Genomic DNA, 24,057 nt, shown 5'->3' with positions numbered 1-24,057 from the left:
GAACGATTTTAATAATTTTGTCCCATTCTCCCCGTCAGGGTCGTCTAGATTCACGATGTTCCGTTGTGCGACTTAACCGTGGATTTTAAACTACTATTCGTTTTAGTATCTAAAGTATATTTCGGAAAAATAAAAAAAGGCTCATAAAACTAACAAAAAATTACTGCTCCCACACACACAGAAAACCTTTTCGAACTATAAACCACGGAACATAGAAAAGAAAATTAAGTAGAAGTGGTAAGTACGAGCGAATGTATCGGAACCGTTGTCCCCAAACTCACACTTGCGTTTTTCTTGTTACATATAACACTACTAAAGTAAATATCATTTTATTGATCATTTATAGTTAACTCGAAAGTATTCTAAAATATACAGAATGAATATGTAAAAACAACAAACAACACCTTAAACTTACGGACCAAACTTGCGTAATATTTCTCCTACTGGAATAGTGACAAAAGAGTTTATTTACGATAAAATTATCGATACTCATCGATTTACTGTGAGCTATAAATGTAGAATAGGAATAAAATTAAACAAGGACTAATTATTAAAAAGTAAAATAAAAAAATAAGTAATACATAGGTAGGTTATGTGTCATAAACGTAGGTTACGTAAATAGAAGTCCGAAAAATGAATGCACGAAACGAAAATGTTCCCGAAAGCAGACCGATGCTGTTGAAAAGGGAAGCTTAAGATTTTGTTACATATATAGAGTAACAGATGAAGCTTTTTAAGCTATTTAAGCTGCCGCAGATTTTAAATTTGTTTTAAAAATATATTATAAAAAAAATAGTTAGGTTAAAATGTTCAAGACTCTAAATACTACGTACTACATAGTTAACGTATTTTTGTACATATATATATTTTGTAAATGATATAAAGTAAATATATAAATGTTAAACATTTAGTAATTGTTCGCATCCTTAACAATTATATAGCATCGGTCTATTTCTCCTTACTAGTAGCACTCATAAATCCAAGCCATCGAAAAATAATGAGATATGTCATGAGAGATATGATATGTGAGTACACCTCAGCTATGTGAGTTACAGCTATTACGTAGTAGGTATTACGATACTTTTTGCCGCAAGAACCTAATTTTAGATTTATATAATTTTATTTTCTAAATATAATATTTTACCTTTATAATAATGTATATTGTAAAATATCGATAAGAAAAATTATACTTGCCCCCATCACTTATTGAGTAGCGTGGATTCTTCTAGACGTTTTGGTATGGTGGAATCAATTAAAAAATGAACTTTATCTGAAAGCATTAAGGTTGATTTTAGCGTGACTATGTGGAAATTATTTTAAAATTAGATATTTTTAAGATTTTAGGAAATATAAAATAAAATTGTACTCAGTGATGGTACGAAACACCTCCATTTTTAATTGTCTTCTTTCTGCTATCATTTTTACATTCCAAAATAGCATAATATGTCTTAATAATTTAGTTTATAGAATTTGACAAACATCTGTCTCGAACCGACGCTCAAACATAATATATATAAGTAGACTCGTTTGAAGGCAAGTGAGAGTAACAACGCCTAGTAGTGGAAGCCGCGCCACGCCTACTTGCACTTCCACTTGTTTTTTCTGTTCCATGCCACGGAACAAGTTTTTTTGCTCCGTGAATAATACCACGGTAAAAATATAGATCCTTATACTGTGATAATACAAAGAAGAACGAAATAGAAAAAAAACTAGTTCAAAGATTCGAAGAAGACATTGCTCCACATTCTACTACTCAATAATAGATGGCGCTAATATTCTGCGAAAAATTTGTGAAGTGACCTTTTTGATGCCCTGTTTCATTTTGTGACTGTTCCATCTTCTATTACTCAACAACAGATGGCGCTGCTAGTACAATGTAGGACTTTTCTGAAGAACTCTAATGGAATATGTTCCCCTGGTACATAGTGTAGCAGGGGCGCCACAGGCTGTTGATGGTTGTCAAAACTTACACCTAACAAATGAAAAATTTCAACGATTATTCAATAAGTAAAGAATTTCTAATTTTATTATTATTATGAATTATTATGAAAATTACTCATTTTATTGATAAGGTTTTTAACATCGCAATTTTATTGTATTAACGTAAATATTAAAAACTTGTCATTTCAAATCAAATATTAAATATTACCACGCTCTTATTGGCTTGACCTGTATGTAGGGTAAGTAAGTATTGTCCCTGTAGTTCCGGGACCAGAACAGGGCTACGGTATCCCCTGCCTGTCGTAAGAGGCGACTAAAAGGGGGCTTCCGGGGTTGCGGACGGCAAGAGTGGGAGCTCGAATCGCCCGGCCAGCAACCCCGGGATGGACGGCGGTATGTGTGGTCGCATACCGTCGTGAACACCAGATGGTGTGGTGAGTTTCAAGCTCACCTGGGCGGAGCCCGACGGGGCAACGCGCGAAGTAGACTCCGGTTGCGTTCCGTTGGAGATCCCGGAGTCCTCTACGCAGCGCCGAGGACGGCCACCGGGGGGGTTTTAGTGCGGTAAGAATCCCACATAACCCTGTGCCGCTCCCACGCAATAAGGTACCTTTTGAAGGTTTCCCCCTCGTCAACAAAAAAAAAAGGGTAAGTATGTATGTAACGGAAGTTTCGAAGTCGTTTTTTTATCCAATTTGAAGAGTCCGATTGATTGAAATTTTTGAACACTTATCAAGCACCGATGACAATAAACGATTTTTATATTTTTGTTCCATTCTCCACATCAGGATAGTTAGGGTCTACTCATTAAGAGATGGCCCTTATATTCTGTAACAAGTTAAGAAAGATTTGTGAACAAGATGACCTCATGTTGTCCTGCTTCATTTTGTGACTATGTTTCATTTACTACTCAGTAATAGATGACGCTGCTAGTATCCTGTAGAACTTTTCTGAAGTTCTCTTATGAAATATGTTCTCCTAGTACATTGCGATGCTTGTTTTAACTTCAGGGCGCCACTGGCCATTATTATAATGTTTATATTTTATTATCTAATAAGAAATGGGCAATCTTTATAACTTACTAACGTTCTAAATAATCTATTTTTCGAGTTTTGCTTGCAATAGATCGACATTTGACAATCTGTCACTGGACAGATTCCTAGTGAGATTCTAGATTTCTAGTGAGAAATTGTAAAATTTTACACAAGTTATTGCTGTTGTAAAAATGTGTTTTTTTCTGGCACGTTCAATATATACAAAGCCTTATTGATAAATGTAGACCACACAAAAGCACTATTGTGTTCTGGTTTGAAGGGTGTGGTAATTGAGAAATATTTTTCAGGGGCATTCCAGCTTAGTCCTCAGGCATAGCGGGGATTTCTGGCCGACTTCAGGTGAGAATCTGGTCTTCACTGAGACTGATTATAGATGTCCATGGGCGGCAGTAGCTACTTACTATCAGGTGGAATGCATGCTCGTCTGTCACTCGTATTTCATAAGAAATAGATTCGATTTTTATATTACGTTAAATTTCAAAAAGATAATTTCATTTCACAGACTTTGATTTTCTTTTCTATCCTAAAATTATATAGGGCTTCAAAAATTTACTTGATGGTATGCTGCATAAAACTCAGTAATTTAATAAGGAAAGGATTTTGAAATGAAACAAACGTTAATAACCTTAATTATTTATTATTCACCATGATTCAACACTCTTAATGTATTTTAAGCAACGAATACAACGGGCAATAAAACTAACAATATACAAAGTGCTCCTTCACGAAAACATTTGCCTGTTTATATTACAGGCGATGGTACGGGAGCGCCTTAATATTCGGTACGCAGATAGCTACAATATAAATATGACAATATTTCTTCATATTTAATAATCTTTTAAGTAATTGCACTATTTAACATGACATTAACAATGAGAAAAAAAACATATTTCATGAAAGTCTTGAAAAAACAATATTATATCAAATTAATGGAGATCGGTCAAGAAAAATCTAAATTTGGTCTTTTTATGGAACGATCTTAATGGTTTCGTATATAATATAACGTACATTTTTATATATGTAGCTATGTATGTACCATAAAACTATATTCCTCTGCCGCTGTGTTTCAATAAAACTAAATACATAAAGCGTTATTAGTTCAGTCAAATCCATACACGAAACATACCTTATTTCAATAAAAATATATTTCGAAAAACAAAATTTGTGTTCTGTTTTCGTGCAAACATTAAGGTATTACAAAATATCGACATTTTTAATATAAACTTTATTGAAACAAGTGATTTTTGACTAAGTGTACCCCTAAATTCCATATTTAACTTTGACAAAGAACCACACAATATCAAGATAAAACAATAATTAGGCAAACACTTTAACCAAACAGAATTCCCTTGTTTTAAAGTGAATTTTCGAAATAGCATTTCAAGATAAGATTAAAATGAATATTATGTTTCTTAACATACATATATGTGGAAATGATTTTACTTATATCTTATCTTATTTTACTTATAGTCTTAGCAATTTTTAATGAAGATCATAGACGAACTAACCGAACAGAACAGAACAGTTCTAAAATAATTAATATTTTTTTAATACGAGTCATTTTTTATATATTTTAGCATGACATTTATGTAAGGTTCATAGATGCATAGATCTTGCATACAATTTAACAATAATTTCACAAACTTGAGATATTTACTACAATTATATAGAAACATATTATAACTTAACATTTTAACATATTGCAATTTAACATTCCTTAGACAACGGGCAATATTGACAATATTTCATAATTATTCGTAACCACAGCAGCCTAATAAGTTAGGCAGTCGGTTTAGTTTTTGAAAAATTGACAAAAAGAAATAAAATGATCGTAATTTAATTAAAAAAATACAAAATTGTCTATGAGCAAGGTAGCCAAATACCGACAAATAAATTGTTTATAGGAAAAAACAAAATATAATATACAAAATCCTATAGCAATTTTCTTAAACATCTTATTACAGTATCTATAAGTTTCGTAACAGCCAAGTCACCGTACCACACCACCACACCACACCACCTTTATTAATAAGCAATCCATCCACTGAGACATTTTAATGCGGAACGGGTGCGCAAGAAACGCGGTACCATACTTAACAATTTCTGATAGGCATAAATTGACAAATGTATGTTTGGTAGGCATACTGGATAGATTGGCTATTGAAAACCGGCGTTCGGGTCCTGTTTCAGAGTAATAATTAAGATAGAGAGCGCCACGCCACCACCTACTTACGAATTGTAGACAGATATACTTTAGTTTTTTTTAAATTAGATTAATTGTGAAATGTAATTTAACATTGCTTTTACCCGCAATTCGCTCGCTTTCAGAGGTTTAATCTATCCCTCGGTAACGGTATTTTTTGGGTAAAAAAGTACCCTATAAACTTTTCGGAATCCCTGACAACGTATGTACAAAATTTTATGACAATCGGTTGTGTAGTTAAGGCGTGAAAGTGTAACAAACAAACACACAAAACCACATTTGCAATTGTAATATTAGATAATAAAAGTTTTCCTAGCTCATTTCACCAAAATATTTACGATGTCTGGTATTGAAACAATGAAATTAACTCATTCAAATTATAATTGAGTTATGATGTCCTCTTTCTTATACGGCGCATACTAATGATGGTCTTATTTGTGCCTACTGTTCATACCTAAGTAGCTTCGCTCTATACTTTATTATCACTCTAAGGGAACTTCATTATCATTTTTAATTTAGAAATAAAATTCATGTTTAAATTATGTGTAATATCTTTTCATATAATTTGCATGACTTCTATACTTAACATTTTATTCGCTATCAAATTTTAAGAAGTCGGTTTCCCCACTAACTCATGCAATAAGCAACTTCTGCCTCCCATATATTCCTTCTGGGACTCTTTTATTTTATAAGTTAACATATTCAAGTTAATGACAATAAATTGCATCAATATCTGTCCAGTAATTTTCACGTAAATTTAGTCCAGTCTTTTTTACTTTGGATTTAATTAAGATGTTTTATTTTATCATTTGTACGTAATTCTTTCTAGACTTTTTTATATACTAGAAAAAATGTTGGAATATATTAAATTTATATAATAAAAAGCAAATAACATTTAAATCATATATACGCCCTAAAAAACATCGTGAGGAAACGTACATACCTGAGAGATCTTTAAAAAAGTTATCAAATGTATGTGAAGTCTACCAATTTGCCCCTGGCCAGCGCGGTGGACTATGGCCTAATCCTTCTCGTGCCCAACAGTGGGATAGTAATGGGTTGACATCCTAATTTTTGTTTTATTTCTCTCGTGATATTTCTAAAGGTATTTAATATTCTCTTTTAATCCAATAGAATTGAAACATTACTTCTTTTTCGAAAAATACAAGCACGAAATTGTAGCTTCAAAATTTAGAACTTGAATAAATCTGTTTTAATAAGTCTAATTTAAGGTGGTAGAACCCTTTGTGGTTCGACTCCGGCGGCCCAACCGCCACACCTATATCTACCTACTAACAGGAGTGTTAGGCGCTACTGTGTTCCGGTTTGAATGGTGTGGTAAGGGAGACAGACTTATCCGAGGCGTTCCAGCTTAGTCCTCAGGGGTAGCGGCGCATATGTGGCTGACCTCAGGTAGGCATATCTAATCCTATCTGGGGTTGATTACAGATGTCCATGGGCGGCAGTAGCCACTTACCAGCAGGTGGACTGCATGCTCGTCTGCTACTCCTACATTATAAAAAAAAAGTCTTAATTTCCAAAAAATCAGAAACCGAACTAATATTTACCTAATAAGGAATTATATAAAACAAAATTAATCCTAAACAATAAAACTATTTTAATAATTTTCAGATTTTCAATAAAAAATCAGTAAATAGAAGTAAAAGTTTATTTTCCAATTTTTGATTAATATAATTACAATTCTCCCTAATAAGACCTTTTCAGAACAGTCATAGTTATGTTATAGTTCGCGCCAAACTGCTAGTCCGCTCTGAAGTTGTTGCGAGCAGGTGTAGACATACAATTTGCTATGGCGACGCGACTCATTTCTGTATTCAGAGCGGACTAGCAGTTTTACGCGGACTATACCTAATGTATAGTCAGGACTAAGTTAGAACGCCTGACATTCGTAGAACAACAGACCACAAAGTATAGATATCTTCATTAATTCATGTTGTGTATGATTAAAGAAAATTTTATTTTTAATTTTGAAATTACGCCATTTTAATTTTGAAATTATACTTTTACGAAAAATGATTTTTACAAAAATGACAGATAAAATCGACACTATGAAGTTGGCTAGTAAATATAGTAAGATTAGCAGAAAGAAATAAGTTTACTATACATTACTGTTTTTTTTTTATATAATATAGGAGTAGCAGACGAGCATGCAGTCCACCTGATGGTAAGTGGCTACTGCACAAGGACATAATCAACCCCAGATAGGATTATATTCCTACCTGAGGTCGACCACAGATGCGTTACCCCTGAGTACTAAGCTGGAACGCCTCTAAGTATGTCTCTTACCACACTATGGACATCTGTAATCAACCCCAGACAGGATTAGATATGCCTACCTGAGGTCGGCCACAGATGCGCCGCTACCCCTGAGGACTAAGCTGGAACGCCTCGGAAGTCTGTCTCACTTACCACACCCTTCAAACCCGAACACAGCAGCGCCTAACACTGCTGTTATAACAGAAATAGGTGTGGCGGTGGTGCATATTAGATGGACTACATGCTCGTCTGCTACTCCTATGTTATAAAAACACTTGTTTTTATAATATTAGTAATAATGAAGCCATGGTCTTGCTTGAAACGGTCCGTGACTGACACGTTCATTGTCTGTAGACACGCGTCACTCACACAAACACAAATTAATGAAGATATCTTTATAACCAGCATACATATGTACATATACCTAAAGTGTTATTTATTGCGAAATAGCCAATCCAAAAAAAACTTAATATAAACTCAAAAAATTTTGAAAACAAAAAACTACAATGATCTCAAAACTGTAGTTATTCAATGCTAAAAACACTATACGAATCGGTGCAGTCCTTTTAGATATTACCTTAAAAATACATTTCAACCTTACAATTCATAGGCGAGTTGATTTTGAAAAAAAATGCTCAATTTTCAAAAATCCTGATGACGTCACGTTCCCTAGACCTTACACTCAATATACTAACAATTTATGATATAGAAAAAAATCTATTTACGCCTCTTTTCATATTATTATTTTACTAATACATGATCTCTTCGTGATAAACTTCGGTCTTCTAAGCTGGTAGTATGGGGTTCGATTCCCAGGCCAAGCATAATGTTAAGGTACAATTTAAAAATTAAATCACCACTTGTTTTTCTTAACGCATAGGAAAATGTTACCATATTGGCCGGGGTTCGAGTCCCAGGCCATGCAACAATGTTTTACGCCATTAATAAGCTATCTATCCACGGTTTTGTCTACCGATCGACATTTGTCAATTTCTTTATACGAGACAATGCCAAATTTGAATCTTGGATAGGTAAATTGGATAGATTATTAATAACGAGCGTTAGTTTAGTACTTATCCCTTGATTTTTGACACAGATGTCACCACACTACAATGATTCGCAGTGGGTTCGACCCCCGGTCAAACATGTATAAACTAGTTTGGGTTCTGGGTGTAAATTTACACGTCTTTGTGTGTGTGGGACCCAGAAGGAATAATGATTATGTGTGTAGTTATATTTTGAAGGAAAACATTATAAAATTTTCTCAAATCGACCATTGGTGTGGTCCAAAACCGAATTGTGGGTCGTTGCCCAACAGTGGGATAATGATGGACAAAAAGTGGGCTAATGATTAACATATAATATAAGAACAAAGCTAAAAATATTACAATACTCAGAAAAAAACATTATAATATATAACATTAAGTGAATTATGCAGATTTAAATCATATATACGCCTTCGATTTTTCCAAAATTTGACTAAAATTAGTCAAAATTAAAACTAAAATCCACATTAATTAGAGTATAATATGAATTATTCTAAATTTCGAAATATTTTTATTTTTTTCTACAATATAGGAGTAGCAGACGAGCATGCAGTCCACCTGATGGTACTACTGCCGTATGGACATCTGTACAACCCCAGATAGGATTAGCGTCATACCTGAGGTCGGCCACGATGCATTACCCCTGAGGACTAAGGAACGCCTTGGAAGAGTATGTTTCCCTTACCACACCCTTCAAACCGGAACACAGCAGCGCCTAACACTGCTGTTATTAGGCATAACTTCAAAAACCTAAATTTAAAAATTAACATAGGTACGAAAAACACTTTAGAAAATTTTTGGTGGTACGGAACCCTCAATGTACGAGTTCGAGTTGCACTTTGCCAATTATTTAACTATTATAAATATTATTATTTCACTATACTAAATAAAAAAAATTTAAAGGTGAACAACCCTTATCACTTAGGGGTATGAAAAATAGGTAGTAGCCGATTCTCAGACCTACTGAATATGCATATAAAATTTGGTGAAAATCGGTAAAGCCGTTTCGGAGGAGTACGGTAGCTAACACTGTGACACGAGAATTTTATATATAAGAAGAAGATAACATAATCTATACTAATATTATAAAGAGGAAAACTTTGTTTGTTTGTTTGATTGATTGTAATGAATAGGCTCAAAAACTACTGGACCGATTTTAAAAATTATTTCACCATTCGAAAGCTACATTATCCACGAGTAACATAGGCTATATTTTATATGAAATATATTTGATAAATAGATTTTGAGGCGGTACAAAGTTTGCCGGGTCAGCTAGTATATGTAATATTAAAATAGTAAACGAGTAAGAAGTCAACCTGATGATAAGTCACTGTCCTATGTACATCTGTAACCACCTCCATATAGAGCAGGTTCTACCTGAAGCCGATCACAGTATCACCACTCCTATGTAAAATATCGCAACACACAAAAGTACCTTTTCATTTTTATTGCATAAACGAGCTTTTGCCCGTGGCTTCGCTCGCGTTACGAAGTAATATTTTCATCCCCTATTTTATCCCCTTGGGGATAGAATTGATCAAAATCCTTTCTTAGCGGATGCCTACGTCCTAACATCTACCTGCATGCCATGTTTCAGCCCGATCCGTCCAGTGGTTTGGGCTGTGCGTTGATAGATCACTAGGTCAGTCCGTTACCTTTCGAGTTATATATAATTAGATTGCCTTATTTTAATATGTTTTATGGACATAAGTAACGTTTTAAAGCGTATAAAATATATATACCAAATTTCATAGAGATACCTGAAGGAATGCAGATTTTATTCGCATTTTAGCATATTGGAAACTTTGAAACGCTCTCCTGTAAAGTTGTCATTTTGCAGTTACGATATTATACGTAGGAGGGATCGATGTTTTGCCATGTAAGGACTAAACTCACCATCATATTAACAGCTTTTTGACTTATTAACATTATTATAAGTCCTTCAACAACATAGTGAGATCCAGGTTCGATCCCCAGTCACACAAACATCTAATTGAATTTAGATTTTTGTCGACCCACTTAACGGAGCGGTGTATAGACCGGTCTGATGCAAAGGGTCCTGGGTTCGATCCCCGACCAGACATGCATATAATTTAATTTAGATTTTTCACAATCCGCGTGGTAATACTTCATTCTGAGAGGAGACCCGTGCCCAGCAGTGGGACAGTAATGGATTGATGATAATGATGATGAAAAACGAAGAGCATATATACGTTTTAAACCTCACTCACATGCAACTATGTCACGAAGTCGTATCCGAGATATTTCTTATTTTTCCGACGGACTCTCGCCGCTTTTTTATCATCGTAATCCTCTGACGTATCCTGGTCATAAACTACACTGTTGTCTATGACCCAATCCTCGCCGATTTCGTTTTTAATCTGTATCTGTTTGACTTGTTCCCTGACTGTTGGGGTGGAAGTTTTTTTTTTCTTCTTCTTGCCCGGCTCCGTCGGGTCCCGGGTTCGTTTCCGCGGTCGGTCCTCGAGGACGAGATGCTGGTATTCTTCGACTATGAAGTTTTCTGGTTCATAGCTGGTTGTGATTTCAACCCCTACGGAAGGGTCGACGTCGGGAAGGATGTAGTAGTTCTCGAAGTCGCCCTGTAGTGTTATCTCGTTCATGTCCGCTGTGAAGTGGCGTTTTTTCTTGCCTGTAATCAAATTTATTTTTAGTTAATTTTATAGCTTATAGCGAACAATATCTTTTAACACTCGTTATCAACATATTGCTGTCCTACCGCTGGGAACGGGTCTCCTCTCAGAATGAGAATGATTAGGCCATAGTCTACCGCGCTGGCCAAGTGCGTATTGGTAGACTTCACATACCTTTGAGCTTTTTTTTATAAATCTCTCAGGTATGCAGGTTTCCTCACGATATTTTCCTTCACCGTTTAAGCAAGTGATAATTGATTTCTAATACGCACATAACTTTGAAAAATCACAGGTTGCCTGGGAGTTGAACCTCGGACCCCTCGACCGAGAGGCCGAGTTTCTTAACCACTAGGCTATCAGTGTTTTTTTGGAAACAACAAAAAACATTACTCTCCACAACAAAATACTAAGAGAAAGTCACTCACCTGTATTACAATGTTTGATATAAGCATACTTATGCTTCGCACCCTCCGGTGTGATATTGACCATCCACTCCGTACTCTCCGAGGGTATCTCCTTCACTTCCTCCATAGCTATCTCCTGTTCTTCAGCGATCTCGTAGATAAAGTTATCTCCGATCTGACCATCCTCCATGATGTGGAGGACTTCCCCCTGGGGTTGATCCTGATCCGCGGTCGAGGGTTGAGGGATTATCTGGGGGTTGAATGGGTTATGTTAGAATGGTATAGTTATCGCCAAACTGCTAGTCCGCTCTGAAGTTGTTGCGAGCAGGTGTAGTCATACAATTTACTATGGCGACGCGATTCATTTCTATATTCATAGCGGACTAGCAGTTTTACGCGGACTAGACCACTGGCATCAAGTTTTTTCTTATAATGAGTAGCAGAAAAGCATGCAGTCCACCTGGTGCTAAGTGCTTACTGCCGCCCATGGACATCTGTAATCAACCCCAGATACGATCAGTTTGACCTGAGGTTGACCACAGATGCATCACTACCCCTGAGGACTAAGCTGGAACGCCTCGGATAAGTATGTCTCTTACCACACTTCAAACCAGAACACAGCAGCGCTTAACACTGCTGTTATGGTGTGACGCCGGTGCTGCCGGAGTTGAATCACAGTGTTCTACCACCTTCAAAAGTGTTTCTGTCTGTCTTTACAAGTCTGATCTCGTAATGCAGAACGCAGTAATCGACGAATAAATTTTATCAGAAAGCTATGATAGGACGAAAAAAAATGTTTTCTAATTTAAAATCGGTCAAATCGCAACGAAAAATACAGTATATACAATAAATTAGACACTCATTCTTAATTTAAAGCCGGCGATGCATTGGCGACTCCTCTGGTGTTGCAAATGTATATAGGCGACGTTGACTACTTTCCATCAGGTAGCACGTCTGCTTTATCGTTAGGTATAAATACAGGGCCGGATTTAGAGGTCTGGAGACCTTGGGGCAACAAAGAAGTGGAGGCCTCCTGGCCCCAAATTATTTTCTGAATAAAATGAACAATTTTTTCAGTTCAGTTTTTCAATAAATATTTCATTGTGAAACGTAGGTAGATTCTTCTAGTATTAATGTTTGTACAAAGTACTGTAGATAAAGGTAAAACAGCGAAAAAAAATCAAAGAAAAACTTTTTTTTTTTTAATAGTGTTTACTAGTCAAAATTTAAAAAATAATCCGACTTCTCTATTCTGGTTGCCCTCCCTTAAATCCGGCCCTGTATAAATATTAAAAAAAAATTAAACCTTCTTCTTGGAACTACAATACAGCAAATACTGCATTATTCTTAGACCAAGTTCCTCTAACCTCGATGATCTGCTTGGGGTCCTGCATCTTGGTGATGACCTGCTCCGACTGCGTGATGGAGGCCTCCGCCTTGTCCGTCTCCACCTTCACCACCCACAGCTGCTTCTTCTGCAGGTTCTTCAGGGACCTGGAGACATACATCATCACCATAAATTACGTCACGTGACTTAGAGGGAATGACGAAGTGTGACATTGTTTTTTTTTATATACAGAATTTTTACAGGCCAAATCCGAAACTATAAGGATTAGCGAAACATGCTGAAAGAAGTTGCGAGGACGATTTTGTTAAAAACTAAAACTACATCATTAGTTTTTTAAAATATATTTTCACCTAGCTGGGAATCGAACGAGTTCATTTTGAAAAAAAATACACCCTTTATATTATTCCACTATCTAATAGCGTCGCTTATAAGGATCAAATTCTGGAAAGTAATGTTATATGATAAATTACAGGAAAAGGAAATTTTTGAAGAAAATAGAAATGCAGTCCACCTGATGGTAAGTGGCTACTGCCGCCCATGGATATCTGTAATCAACCCCAGATAGTATTAGATATTCCCACGTGAGGTCGACCACAAATGCATTGCTACTTCTGAAGACTGATGTTAAGTGCCTACTGCGGCACATGGACATCTATAATCAACCCCAGATAGGATTAGATATTCCTACCTGAGATAGGCCAAAAATACACCGGTAGAAAAAAGGAGGTGATGCTGCCGAACTACAAAGAGTTTTACCGCCTACTCCCTTGGTGGACTGTATGCTCGTCTACTACTCCTATAATATAAAAAAAAGTCCAGCAGTGGGCAAGTGGGCACAATACTCACAGGTAGCCGAGGGTGTCCACCAGTTGTCTCACGTTCAGCCTGGAGACGGACTCCGGCTTCTCCTTCTTAACAGGCTCCACGCTGTAGTTGTGCTCCATGCGGATTATGTCGGCAGCTGGAACAAACAATATTATAATTATTGATTTGTTATATAATGGTTAAGAAAATACAAAATGGTTAAGAAACTCGGACTCTGGATCGAGGGGTATGGTTCAAATCCCAGGCTCCTCTGATTTTTTAAAGTTATGTGCGTATTAGAATTTAATTATCACTTGCTAAACGGTGAAGGGAAACATCGTGAGGAAACCTGCATACCTGAGATTTATAAAAAAAAAATCCACAAAGGTATGTGAAGTCTACCAATACGCACTTGTCCAGCGCGGTGAACTATGACCTAATCCTTCTCATTCTGAGAGGAGACCCGTGCCCAGCTGTGGGACAGTAATGGGTTGATGATGATATATTACAACAGGTATGGTATGGGTAACATTGTTGTAAGATTCCAAAGGGTTGTACTCCGGGAATGCCGACAAAAGTGAAAACTTTCAAAACCTAACCTGAATAATAATATATAATAAACTATAGTCCGATTCATAATTAGGTGTCCAAAATGTAAACAAAGGTGTTAAATGGCAGTTTCTTATTTTTGACAATATTAAATTAATACATCGATAATAAAATAATAATCTAAATAAATGAAAATCAATTCACATTTTCCAATATTTATATTAACTCAGTTTCATTTCATACATTAATAATAATAAAAAACAAGATTTATGAGAGAAAATTAAATTGTGATAATGGTCACACAATCGGCATCCAACACATTTTTTGTGCCGCCATATTTAAGTTTCGTAGTTGATATTATTCATTTTTGTGATCGTGATCGAACTCGAATTTTTTCTAGTTTTCTTAGCGCGTTTTTTTTAATTGTCTGCAGTTATTAAGTTTTTGTTTTATGTTGAATTTTGTGAAATTTTTCGTTTCTTGTTTATTTGTTAAGGTTTACAATACCTGTAATCGAATTTTGACAATGACATTTCTTTGTTTACATTTTGGACACCTAATTATGAATCAGACTATAGCTGACCCGGCAAACTTTGTACCGCCTGAAAATCAATTTATCAAATATATTTCATATAAAACATAGTCTATGTTACTCGTGGATAATGTAGCTTTCGAATGGTGAAAGAATTTTCAAAATCAGTCCAGTAGTTTTTGAGCCTATTCATTACAATCAAACAAACAAGGTGAAAGGTTTTGAAGGTGATAGAACCCTTTGTGGTTTGACTCCGGCGGCACCACCGCCACACCTATTTCTACCTAATAACTGCAGTGTTAGGTGCTGCTGTGTTCCGGTTTGAAGGGTGTGGTAAGGGAGAAAAACTTTTCCGAGGCATTCCAGCTTAGTCCTCAGGGGTAGCGGCGCATTTGTGGCCGACCTCAGGTAGGAATATCTAATCCTATCTGGGGTTTATTACAGATGTCCATGGGCGGCAGTAGCCACTTACCATCAGGTGGACTGCATGCTCGTCTGCTACTCTTATATTATAAAAAAAAAAAACAAACAAAGTTTTCCTCTTTATAATATTAGTAAAGATAAAAAATTAAACTGACACCCGTTGACATATTTTTTCTGTGCTAACACCGGATGACATCTTGACTTTTTCAGTTTGCTTTTCCATCTTACGAATTTTCGATCAGGACACGTGTCATGTACCTTTACCAGGAGTTTTTACGTTTCGACAAATATGACTGTTTTGCCCATACAAATTGAAACGTAAAAACTCTGGTAAGGATACTGACGCGAGTTGAACATTTTTTCCCCATCATAAAAAGTGCACAGCTCTGCTAAAGAAGTTTTCACTTCTTTCAGATTAAATAGTGTATATTATATAAATATGTACTGTGCAAAATTTCACTCTTCTAGACTTACTGGTTTAAGCTGTAAGTCTGTCACTCAGTGTTTATTTAACTAGATATATCTCAAGAGTGGTTTGGTCCCCTTAGGGGATGGACAATAAAAAAAATGGGGTACATTATAAAAACTATAAACATTTTCTGTGCATAACATCACACTTGATCTAGCCGTTCAAGCTGTAAGTCTGACACTGTGTTTATTTAAATAGATATATCTGAGTGGCCTGGTCCCCTTAGGGGTTGGATTATAAAAAATATTTTGTGTACATTATACATCTTGTATGCAAAACTTCCCACTCCTAGACCTAGTGGTTTAAGCTGTAAGTCTGTCAATCAGTTTTAATACAAAACATTATATTATTACGTACTTTTGCCCGCGGCTTCGCTCGCGTTACGTAGTAATATTTTCATCTCCTATTTTATCCCCTTAGGGGTAGAATTGATCAAAATCCTTTCTTAGCGGATGCCTACGTCATAACATCTACCTGCATGCCAAATTTCAGCCCGATCCGTCCAGTGGTTTGGCTGTGCGTTGATAGATCACTATGTCGTCAGTCAGTCACCTTTGAGTTATATATATTTAGATGATATCTATGATTACATATATTATGTATCTCTAGTTATATGCAAGTATGTACCTTTGGGCTCGCGCGCAAATCTTTCAAAGAGGCCCTGGAAAGAATCGGCTGATATTCGCCCTGCAAGCAGAGAGGCTACTGTCAGTAATGATTCTGACGGGAATCGAACCCCTGACGCGAGAATAGACTATTGTAACTAATACTACGGATTTGTCTGTTTGTTCGTATTTCTATATAAGTAAATTTAAAAGTTAAAAGATATAAATCCTTTAAATATAATATTGGAGAAACATTATTATTTATTATTATCACACTGCTGGGCACGGGTCTCCTCTCAGAATGAGAAGGATTAGGCCATAGTCCACCGCGCTGGACAAGTGCGAACTGATAGACTTCACACACCTTTGAGATATTTTTACTGAACTCTCAGGCGAGTAAGTTTCCTCACGGTGTTTTCCTTCACCGTTAAAACACGTGATGATTTATTTCGAATTGAACACATAACATTAAAAAAAATCAGAGATTTCTGGGACTTGAATCCCGACACTTGGGAGTGGAATTTCTTAGATTACTCCAACAAACCAACCACATTGATTATTTAATTAAAGATAGGTTCGTAAATAAATATGCATTGTAGAGCATGTATGTAATATTTCTGAGCTTTTATCTTTGGGCCGTTAATTTGAGTAATAATTCCCATTGGAGACTAAGTTCATACTGTGTTGGTTCTACGCACATTTTTGTTTCACTTCAAAAATATCACTCTCATTTGATTTATCATACAGAGTCAAAATAATTCAATAATTATTTATTATATTTGCCCCTAGATATGACTGCGACCTATTTACAGCCTAACCTAGACCGTAACGTAGGGTCTCGAAGCGTGAAATTTTGCACAGTTCTAACATATAATAACAGGATTTTTTATCATGCCCTAAGGAGATTCATAAGGGGACTTTTAATGGTAAGATAGCTTGGGAGTTCTACAAAAGGATTTTTGGGCATTTGTCCCCTAGGGGGTTAAATATTGTTCTTTAATTTTATATATAAATTAGGTTAATTTATTTTTATATAAATCAGGTTTATTTTTGATGTAAAATTGTTTTCTTATATAACCTTATACAGGAAAAGGGACAGGGGTAGGGAGAGGGGTTAGTACGTAATATTGTAATCTTACTTAGGAGGGATATATACAAAAGAGAAAGAGTTCTTCATACAACTCACTTATCGTTATAAAGTTAGGAGAAAAACTACTTCGAAACCACCATAAATTAAATGACGATGGTACCAAATATACCATCTTCACAGTCTTTTGAAAGTGGCAGTACCTTTTGTGATTCGACTCCGGCGGCACCACTGCCACAACTATTTCTGTTATAACAGCAGTGTTAAGCGCTGCTGTGTTCTGGTTTGAAAGGGTAAAGTGGTAAGTGAGGTGAGGTGTGGTAAGTGAGACATTCTTATCCGAAGCATTCCAGCTTAGTCCTCAAGAGTAGCGGCGCATGTGGCCGATCTCAGGTAGGAATAGTCCTATCTGGGATTAATTACAGATGTCCATACGGCAGTAGCTTACCTGCAGACTGCATACTCTTATTACATATTTTACTACATACTTTTAGTAGATGGTGGCTTACCTTTCTTATCGCTGGCGGATTGCTGGAGCTGGGCGGCCTGCTCTTGCAAGGTGAGGAGCTCTGGTAGCATGGGCGAGTCTATCCACAGCCCTTGGGCGTCGAGCTCGAAGTGGTACCTACGACATACCACATATTTATAGACCGATACATAATTATGTGTCCAAAATGTAAACAAAGGTGTTGACGCAGCAAGAAAATACGTTTCAAATGGTAGTTTCTTATTTTTGACGATATTCAAGTAATACAACGATAATAAAATAATAATCTACATAAATTAAGATCAATACGCATTTTCTAATATTTATATTACCTCAATTTCGTCCCATACAGTTATAATAATAAAAAACAAGGTTTATGGTAGAAAATTAAAATGTGATAATGGTAACACAATCGGGATCCAAAACATTTTTTGTGTGGCCATTTTTAAGTTTCGTAGCCGATGTTATTCATTTTCGTGATCGTGATCGAACTCGAATGTTTTCTCGTTTTAATAGCGCGTTTTTAAATTGTGTGTAGTTGTTAAACTTTTTGTTGGGCATGGGTGACCAAATTTAAAATAATAAGGATTTAAAAAGCCACGAGATAGAGCCCTGTGACAGACGGACAGACAGCTGGGACTTCGTAATAGGGTTCTGTTTTTAACCTTTGGATACGTAACCCTAAATATAATGTGTTTTGATTTTTTCGCCGAAAAAGTGCTATGATTTTTAATTTTGCTGTTACTTTACGCCATCATAATAGTACTGCTATATAAAGAGAAAATTTTCAATATTGATATTTTGAATGATATCAGAAATGATCGCATCCCAATAAGCAAACACATAGTAATAGGTTGCAAACTCGGCCTTTCAATCGAAGGGTCCGAGGTTCGAATCTCAGGGATGCACCTCTGACTTTTCATATTACTTACATATTAAAAATAATAATCACATGCTTTCAAAGAGCATACCAATTCGCACATAGCCAATCGGTGGACTTTAACTCCTCACTTTGAGAGACCCATGCTCACTAGTGGGACAGCAATGGGTTGACAAGTGTGAAGACACACACACTAGTGATATAAGATGAGTTTGTATATCTCACCCACACAACTGCAAGCTGAAGTGCCTCCAGAGGCACTCGCTCTCCTCCTGCATCGCGCCCTCGATCCATTCCTGCCTGTGGTTCTCATTCTCAGACCCTGTGTTTACACTGTTGACAAAATATTACCAATTTTAATACATACATATATATATATATAAATTACTAGCTGACCCGGTAAACAATGTATTGCCATATAAATAAAAAAATGCTAAGGGTGAACAACCCTTATCACTTAGGGGTATAAGAAATAGATAGTAGCCGATTCTCAGACCCACTGAATATGCATGTAAAATTTGGTGAAAATCGGTAAAGCCGTTTAAAGCGGAGTACGGTAACTAACATTGTGACACGAGAATTTTATATATAAGATGTGGGATTGTGTTTGTATATGCTAATTTGTAAAACTCCTCAAATGATTAATGAAATTATGTGTTTCTTTAATAATATAGGAGTAGCAGACGAGCTTGCAGTCCACCTGATGATAAGTGGCTACTGCCTACCATGGACATCTGTAATCAACCCCAGTTAAGTATAGATTCTCACCTGAGGTCGCCCAAAGGTGCTTTTCTACGCTGAGAAATTAGTTGGAATGTCACAGAAAAGTATGTCTCCTTTACCACACCCTTCAAATCAAAATACAGCAGCGCTTACTTGTTGTAGAGTACAAATAAGAGTTGCATTTACAACCACAATGATTAAAATGTTTAAATATTTGCCAACTTTAGAGATAACTTTAGTTTATTTGGTGGTAAGGGAGACATACTTTTCCAAACATTTCAGCTTATCCTCAGGGATAGCGGCGCATCTGTGGCCGACCTCAGGTAGGAATATCTAATCCTATTTAGGGTTGGAGAAGGTAATGTTTACAGCTGTATTGTTTGTCATGAACGAAGATGGCAAAATCTAATAAACTTTCAAACCTAACAATTTCATAGTAAATACAGAATTTATTTATGTTTAACCATCAGTGAAATATAACTATGATATTTGATTGTAATTAACGCCATCTAGTTCAAAAAGTAAATAACAATATGGAATGGAAAAACTTCTGATGAATGTTCAAAAGATGGCAGTAGTGCTACACTACTTAAACATAAATTAATTTGTAAATACTATCATTCTACAATGTTTTTTTATATTTTTAATACTATTTATATTGGAGTGTATATTTAGTCGTAACTTTCATCTATTTGTCATTTGCTCACTTTAAGGTTTTACAAAATACGAAAATAGCAATAAAAATAATAATAAAATATAATATCAAATACCAGAAATTTTATTTTGAATAATTTTAATCTTTAAAAAAGTAAAGTAATAAAATTTTACTTATTTTAAAATATAATAAAACAAATAAAATTTAACAAAATTTTAAAAAAGAAAATTTTACTTATTTTAGTAAGTAAAATTTTAATTCAAGTATTTTTTTCTATTTATAATAAATACATACACTTCAAAACCCAGTTTTATTTACTTTTATAGATATAATTGTGCAAGCATAAATTAACATAATTATACATATATTGCAAAATTTATTTAAACAATATTGTAAGAAGGTCAAATGCTAATATTGTTTTTTGTATAATTTCTCTAACATATTTAGGTTTCTGCCTTATAAGGTGAAACATTTTGTTTTTTTTTTTTTTTTAATAAAATAGGAGTAGCAGACGAGCATACAGTCCACCTGATGGTAAGTGGCTACTGCCGCCCATGGACATCTTTAATCAACCCCAGATAGGATTAGATATTCCCACCTATGGTCGGCCACAGATGTGCCGCTACCCCTGAGGACTAAGCTGGAATGCCTTGGAAAAGTCTGTCTCCCTTACCACACCCTTCAAACCGGAACACAGCAGCGCCTAACACTGCTGTTATTAGGCAGAAATAGGTGTGGCGGTGGTGCCGCCAGAGTCGAACCACAAAGGGTTCTACCACCTTCATAGTTTTTATTTCATTTTGTTTTTATGTATCAAAAATACTATTATTAATATAATTACAATGGCTGTGGCTATTTTGTTTACGATTTTCTTTTCTATTTGACACCAAATTGTAGATAGGTATATAATAATGTAGATTACAAATATATTTTTTTTTTAATTTTGTAAATCTTATATAAAAAAACAATATTCTAAACTAAACTATATATCAATACCTTAATTCGCAAATCAGCCAACTCCACTTTTCGTACGAATGTTTTTTTTATTTATTATGATATTAAATGGGGTTGAACAATATCAAAATAAATAAAAAAACATTTTGACAAAAAGTTGAATTGGCTGATTTGTGAATTAAGGTATTGATATATTATTCTAAGCTAATTTAACTAATATCCACATAAATAAAAAGTTGGTGGAAGGGTGTGGACCGACATCCATATGAGGTGACCTTAGTCCTTATGTGGCGATACTGTGATCGGCTTCAGGTAGAACCTGCTCTATGTGGAGTTGTACAGATGTCCATAGGTTATACAACCATTTAGTTTAGGTGGAGTGCTCCTATGCCACTCTTTTTTATTACACTAATACAGATACTACATATAAAACACATATTTTTTTTAAGAAACCATAATAATTTATTTATTGCACCTCAATAAAAATGCCTCATGGCATTCTCTGCCAGTCAGGTCATTCTCTGTCAGAAGGAGAGAATGGCGGTAGGTCTTAATTATATATACATAAAATAAATAATTATGTTATTTCTTATAAATATATGTACATATATATAATATACGTAATAAATAAATAACAATAAGCTACTTCAAGATTTCAAGTAAAAGTTCTATTCTGGTAATATATTGGACCCATATGTGAACATTGACCTCTTGAAGATACATGAATAAGTTTAAAATATGCATATTATGTATACAATAAGGTGGAATTTAATATCAACTTTTCAGTCTAATGCCCAGCATTGGGACTGTGGGCTATGATAGTTACATTAAACAGTGGGATAATTTTTAAAATAAGAATATTATAGATGGTATTGTTCGATTTTCAAAATATAAGTTACTCACCTTATCAGATGTACTCTAAAACACATTCACTCAACTCAAATATATAAATAGATTATTGGGAACAACACAAATATTTATATCTCTCTAAGTTCACTATAATTAGCATAAAAGACGCTGTATAACCGAATTTAGCAACTTAGGAGGGAAAAGATAAAATGTAAACATCCTATAGGAAATAAATTCAGCCATTACTGAGCCAATAAATTTTCTGAAGCACAAAGGCCGTGACGCGGCGCCCGTCGCGGGACCCCATCCATCGGGGGGCGAGAGGGGTTTTAGTGTAAATAAGAGCGGGAAAATCACTTACTTGTAGAAGGAAAAGCTGCATATCACATCGTACTCCAAATTGCAACCTTCCACCACGCACTTCTGTGCGCTCATATTGAACTGTAGCCGCGACCTCCGAACACAGTTACCACGAACTCACATCCTCGTTTCGATGTTCAAATTACAAAATACTACCTTTTAGCGCCTAAACTAACTTTCAAACAAACTAATTTGATGGATCCTTTAGAAAATTATCAATCAAATGTCGAAAATGACATGCTGTCACGAAAAGTCGAAGTCCCAAATGCGTGCCATGAAATGGTGATGTAATTTTCCATAGATGGACACACTGGCAGCACTGAAATGAAGCCGATTAAATCGATTTTACGAAATCGATTCTATTTTACAATTATCAACAAATAATCGTTCTAATCATATTTTAGTAAATATTAAAATTGAATATTTTAAGTATCTCAGTTTTTATGAATACATTTATTAATATTTTAACATAGAAATAAGTTATTGGTTTTGTAGGCGTCAAACTTGTCATTTCTATCGACGTTATGATGTGAACATAACAATACTATTTAAAAAGGATCCTACAATAAAATACAAAATATAACTTTTATATGGCCTTTTAAGGTAACAAAACTCAAAAACAATTAAAAAACGTGATAATCTTTCCAATTTTTCGAACAAAATGAGTCCATCAAAATTTTTACCTTTATTTTTTTAAACTTATGTACCATATATTCCTCAATATTGATTATGTATGTAACAGCAACGAATTAATTTATTCAATTTAATATTTAAAAGAAAAATAAAAATATCATTCTTTCTATATCGATTTCAAATGAATCGATTAATAAATATTGCCGCTATTGAAAATTAAATCATAGACTAAATATAGGTTCTTAAAATTCAATTTAGACAAACATAACCTGTTAACAGCCAACAAATGTATATCAAATTTAATTATATTGCGTGATTATAGAGCATAATTGAGCATTATAATATGCATAATGTAGTTTAAAATCCCATTAGCTTTCGTTAAGCTTAAATGAACCTCATATAATTTGTTATTTTACATTTTTAGATGTTACGTAAAATCATAGCCAATAATATACACCACGTATTGATCGCGCGCATTTTGCGCTACTTCCGGTGCCAAATGGGGTAATTGGGGTTATTTTATTAATGCACTGCGCTACCAATAAGTTATTTGGCATCTCGACAGCATCAAAATTAATTGGGAATGATGTAGAAATAATTTACCGTACTGTAACATGTCATTGTCAACAAATTTCTTTGACAATATTGTCAAAAATCCCATGTCACGCAGTGTCAATCGAGTGATTTATTTCATTGAAATCGTAAATATTATTGTTTTGAGTTATGCAAAATCTTTTATCAAATATCTTAAACAATATGCGACGCTTACGTATGTTTGCACAAAGGTTAATGAAATTTATTGCAGTCTGAACTAGCACACGCCCGCGTCTTTGTTCATCTTGCGTAACAAGTACATTAAATTTATTATCTACCCTTTGATTAATTGCATATTGTTATCAGTATTTTAATAGCCTACAATTTATTATAACTTGGCACTTGGCTATTAGACTTGGCATAATATATATAAGGGCATATGACGAATCTCAAATGACACCCCTCCCCCTCCACACTCCCTTTCGAACTAAATGTAAAGAAGATAAGTTATTTCTAATTAATTGATTCCTATAAAAAATTTGTCATAATCAAATCAGTCACCTCCATTTTATTTGTAAAAAACAC

The 24,057-nt window shown here is 34.9% G+C and overlaps 1 protein-coding gene across 1 annotated transcript; it reads right to left on the bottom strand.

The window, feature by feature from the left end:
- Window positions 1-8,115: 8,115 nt before the first annotated feature.
- Window positions 8,116-22,591, bottom strand: LOC140755508 (uncharacterized). Its single transcript, XM_073090799.1, has 8 exons — window positions 22,307-22,591; window positions 18,990-19,097; window positions 17,907-18,022; window positions 16,333-16,392; window positions 13,775-13,889; window positions 12,948-13,074; window positions 11,602-11,830; window positions 8,116-11,175 (listed from the first exon to the last, which is right to left on the bottom strand). Exons 1-8 carry the CDS (start codon window positions 22,378-22,380, stop codon window positions 10,760-10,762), a joined length of 1,245 nt encoding a protein of 414 aa, XP_072946900.1. The 5' UTR covers window positions 22,381-22,591; the 3' UTR covers window positions 8,116-10,759.
- Window positions 22,592-24,057: the final 1,466 nt, after the last annotated feature.

Source organism: Epargyreus clarus, unplaced genomic scaffold (assembly GCF_041222505.1).
Source record: "Epargyreus clarus isolate Ecla_fem2 unplaced genomic scaffold, WU_Ecla_fem_2.2 ptg000033l, whole genome shotgun sequence".
Taxonomy (NCBI): Eukaryota; Metazoa; Arthropoda; class Insecta; order Lepidoptera; family Hesperiidae; genus Epargyreus; species Epargyreus clarus.
This window is presented reverse-complemented; position numbering and strand designations above follow the sequence as displayed.

Excerpts from the sequence above, each read along its gene's own strand:
- LOC140755508 (XM_073090799.1), bottom strand. The coding sequence starts at position 22,380 with ATGAGCGCACAGAAGTGCGTGGTGGAAGGTTGCAATTTGGAGTACGAT. Across the intron at positions 16,393-17,906 it reads ATCCGCCAGCGATAAGAAAG|GGCGAATATCAGCCGATTCT; the intron begins GTAAGCCACCAT and ends CTCTGCTTGCAG. Across the intron at positions 11,176-11,601 it reads TATCAAACATTGTAATACAG|GCAAGAAAAAACGCCACTTC; the intron begins GTGAGTGACTTT and ends ATTTGATTACAG.